The 4,473-nt window shown below is 54.4% G+C and overlaps 1 protein-coding gene across 1 annotated transcript; it reads right to left on the reverse strand.

The window, feature by feature from the left end:
* Nucleotides 1-1,279: 1,279 nt before the first annotated feature.
* CYP8B1 (cytochrome P450 family 8 subfamily B member 1) lies at nt 1,280-2,867 on the reverse strand. Its single transcript, XM_007445716.1, has one exon. The coding sequence runs from the start codon at nt 2,813-2,815 to the stop codon at nt 1,280-1,282; it is 1,536 nt and encodes a 511-aa protein (XP_007445778.1). The 5' UTR covers nt 2,816-2,867.
* Between the last annotated feature and the right edge of the window lie 1,606 nt (nt 2,868-4,473).

Below are 4,473 nucleotides of genomic sequence, written 5' to 3' on the forward strand. Positions count from 1 at the left end.
CTTAAATGTCAGGTGTGTGGAGGTGATGGGGAGCCAGAAAAGTAAAAGGGGGACACCCAGAGGTGCTTTTGGAAGAAAAACGTCTCTGGCAGCAGGTTAAATGGAGGGCCCACAGGCCCCACGTGGAGAGAAATGTCGAGTTCTGAGATATGAGAAGGGCGGCGGGCGATGCGGTGGGGGGGGAAGGCGGGGGACAAGGTTCAGTGGCACCACAGGGGGTCAGGCTGACAGAACTCTCTCCCTAGGGGGGAGAGAAAGGGAGGAGCCAGTGTGTCTCCTCTGTATCTGCCTCGGGGGATGGGGTGGATGGTGGTGTCCTGAGCAAAGAGAGGCAGGGAAATCAGGAGAAGCAGGTGGTTCAGGGCAGAGGTTGGGGGGACAGGTGCTGAGTTCTGCGTGGGCCGAACTGAGTCAGAGGTGCTGTGAGACCCCTGTGGGGAGATTGGGGGGTCTGGAGGTAGCAGAGATCTCTGAGCCCAGCGATGGTTGTGGAGACCAAGTGAGGGGTTGAGATCACCCCAAGGTAGGGGTGCAGAGGAGAGAGGAGGGCACGGAGGAGGGACCTTGAACAACTCCTACAGAGCTGCTCTATCCACTACAGAAGCCACTAGCCCCACGTGGCTATTGAGCACTTAGGATGGGGCTAGTCTGAACTGAGATGTGCTCAGTATCAAGGGTTAAAAAGTACATACCAGGTTTTGAAGGGAAAAAGAAACGTAAAAATATTTCATTAATACCTTTATATTGACTCCCTGTTGAAATGCTAATATTTTAGATATATCAGGTCAAGTAAAATACAGTATAAAAATGAATTTCACCTCTTTCTTTTTACTTTTTAAAAAGTGTGTCAACTAGGAAATTAAGAATTATGCGTGTGGCTTGCCTCATACTGCTATAGGATGACACTGTTCTAAACGCTGAATTCCACAGGATGTGGAAAAAGTGTTGAGGAAAACCAACCAAAGCAGAGTGGGAGGGTGGAGACTAACGTTTGCAAGATGCTGCATTGCCCACCGTAACCAGTGTCTATACTGCAGGACTTGTCAAGGCATGTATTAGCCCCCAGACTGAGTTGCCCACAGATATTTCCCCTTCCCTGGACTTCCTGTGAGAGGCAGTTTCTGCAGAATCCACTGTGAGAGACAGTGTTTTAAAAAGAGAAGAAGCCTGTGAGGTGCCTAGAAGGAGGCCAAAGAGCAGAGAGGGCAAGCAGGTCAGCGGAAGGGCTGGTCTGGGGCTTCAGAGGGCCGAGCGGAGCCGGAGACCCCAAGGGAACCCCCTAGCCAGGCTTGCGGCCACCTGGGCAGAGCTCACTCCACAGGCGCAGGCGGTAGCGGAATCGCACCTCGTGGCTGGGCTGTGTGGTGCCAAAGCCCCAGCGCTGGGGGTCCACGGGTGGCACAGGTGTGTCAGGGTCCACCAGCTCCAGGTCAAAGTGTGTGACCATGAGCAGGACAAAGAGCTTCATCTCGCTGAGGGCCAAGAACCTCCCAGGGCAGATGGAGACACCCGAGCCCCATGGCATGGTGTAGTGGTGGATCTTCTTGCCTGCCTTGTAGAAGTCTACTTTTCGGCTGCCGCTGGGGGTGAGGAAGCGATCGTACTTGAAGGTGGTGGGCTCCGAGTGGATGTCGGGGTCCATGTGCACTGAGAGATAAGGGAAGAGGGCCAGGATGTCTCCATTGCGGAGCAGGTACTCCTGCCCACTGGCCGTCTTCAGGCTGTGGTCACCGTTCACCACCCTGAGGAGGGTCGGCGCGGCCCCCAGCCGCAGTGTCTCCTCCATCACGCTGTCCAGCACCGGCATGCGGTGCAGGGCACCGACATTAAAGTTGAAGGACTGCTTGGCCTCCAGCCTGGCCTCTCCCAGGACCTGGGTGGCCTCCTCCCTCACAGCCCGCATGGCTTCTGGATGCTTCAGGAGGAACAAGAGGGCCCAGAAAGAGGTAGGCCCTGTGTTACCCTGGGAGGCCCAGAGCATCATGAAGTTGAACTTGTCCTGCATGGCTGGGGCGACTCCCTGCTCCCTCAGAAACTGAAGCATATAGGTGATCCAGTTGCTTATGCCGCACTTCTCCACGTTGTGTTCCACGGAGAGCGTCTTATGGAAGAGACGCTGGAGCCGGCCCACTTCCAGCCACTCCCGGGGTCCCAGTAGGGAGTAGACAAACCTGGGGAACAGGCGGTCGAACTTGCGGAACTGCACGAATAATTCCTCTGCCTGGAGCAGGTCCTGTTCCTTGTCCTTTGTGTAGCCAAACAAGCTCAGGTAGCCGGCCTTGAACAAGACGTTGTAGCAGAAGTGAAAGAGGCCATCCTCACGCCAGCCACTGGCATCCAGACTGGGGCCCGTGGGCCCCAGCATAACCAAGGACAGGCTGTCCAGCATGGCTTTGTTGAGCTCCTCCAAGCCATCCCCCATGAGGTGCTTGGCGCTGGCTGAGTGTATCATCTGGTAGTCCCCCTGCACGGAGCGGTATCCAAATACCTTTAGCACCAGGTTTTCCGCATACTCCACGAAGTCTAGTCTTCTCTGCGCATCCTTGAGGATGGGGCCAAAGGACAGAGGGTCCATGACAAAGGTGAAGTACTGGCCCCCTAGCTGCACCGTGAATACGTCCCCGTGTTTAGCCCGCATGCGCTTCAGAAATTCAAACATATTCTTCCGGAAAGCCATGGCATGGCCCAGCCAGGGCACGGAGCCCTTATCCAGAGGGGGCTCCTTGGGTCTTCGTTGCCGGAGCAGCTCCTGCAGGCACAGGTACCCCACAGTGGCCACCATCAGAGCTCCCAGCACCAGACCCCAGAGCACCATGGCTGTGCTCTTCCAGGTTGAGCTCTGGACACGTTGTTCTCTGGGTGCCAGAGAGTTTGGGAGGTCTTGACAAGTTGAGGGTAGAAAAATCTGTCCACCTGGACCGGTGACTGCAAGTTACAGTAAATAACCCTGGCGAGACAGTACCCGGGAGCAAAACGTTCCCCTGGATTTTGTTAGGACCTTGTCATGTGGGAGGAGGAGGCGGGACTAGGAAAAAGCCCAGAAGGAAACCTCTAGCTATGGTCACAGCCCCCTCACCAGCTTCAGGCTTTGTTCTGACCTTTTCAGACCCAGCTCCAGCATCTTCTCTGCCAAGCCTTCCTTGACTCCATCCTCACCCCCGTGACTTACTGATTACTCACTCCTTTATTTACTCATGAATTCATGTATTCATTAATTTGCTAGTTCATTCAGCAGAAATGCACTGAGCACTTACTAAGTTTCACATCCACCCCTTCCTTATCTTTAAAAGACCCACAGAACCTCCCAGACAGAGGACCCTTCAAGCACAGGCTCAGACTTCAGTCTCCAAGCCTCTCACCAACTGGCTTGCATACTTCTCTAGCAAGGAATACAGAGTGGGGGGCTTTCCTGCTGGCGCAGTGGTTGGGAGTCCACCTGCCGATGCAGGGGACGCAGGTTCGTGCCCCGGTCCGGGAGGATCCCACATGCCGCGGAGTGGCTGGGCCCGTGAGCAGTGGCCACTGAGCCTGCGTGTCCGGAGCCTGTGCTCTGCGACGGGAGAGGCCGCAGTGGTGAGAGGCCCGCATACGGCAAAAAAAAAAAAGAAAAAAAAAAAGAAATACAGACTGGGAATCTTGGAATTATGAAATGTCGGAGATGATAGGACTTCAAACAAGCTGTTTTATTTTACAATAAGGATCTAGGTTCAGAGTGTAGTGGGGACTTTTTCTGACACCTGCTCTAGCTTGGGTGAGGTGAGTTGACAGTTTACTGGGGACCTTCTGTGAGATGTCAGGCCAGGTCCCTGCCAGCAGGCCCAAGAAGGAGAAAGCTGTGCCGTTGACTCTAAGGGTTTAGTTAAGCAACCTAGCTCATTGTTGCAATAGGTGATGAGGTTCAGACTCGATTCAACCAGTTCTGATAACCCCCAAGTTACTCTTTAACTTTCTAAATGACCCGCAAACAGGGACTTTGTCTCCTCAGATGACCATAAGATTCCTACGTCCCCTCTTGAGGGAGCTCCCTTTGCCTTGTGCGGCTCCTCCCAGCAGGGAGCTGAAAACATCCACACTCTGCCTCCGTGAAGTCCTCTCTGATTGCTCATGGCAACCACAGCAAGTACTCGGCTCCACCAACTCTCCTTAGCCTTAGAATATGGTCAGAAAGGGAATTCCCAGGACTTCCCTGGTGGTGCAGTCGTTAAGAATCCGCCTGCCAATGCAGGGGACAAAAGTTCTATCCCTGGTCTGGGAAGATTCCCACATGCCGCGGAGCAACTAAGCCCATGCACCACAACTACTGAGCCTGCGCTCTAGAGCCCACGAGCCACAACTACTGAAGCCCACGCGCCTACAGCCCGTGCTCCGCAACAGGAGAAGCCACTGCAATGAGAAGCCCGCACACCGCAACAAAGAGTAGCCCCAACTAGAGAAAGCCTGCGCGCAGCAACGGAGCCAAAAATATAAATAAAT

Source organism: Lipotes vexillifer, unplaced genomic scaffold, assembly GCF_000442215.2.
Source record: "Lipotes vexillifer unplaced genomic scaffold, Lipotes_vexillifer_v1.1 scaffold1136, whole genome shotgun sequence".
NCBI lineage: Eukaryota > Metazoa > Chordata > Mammalia > Artiodactyla > Lipotidae > Lipotes > Lipotes vexillifer.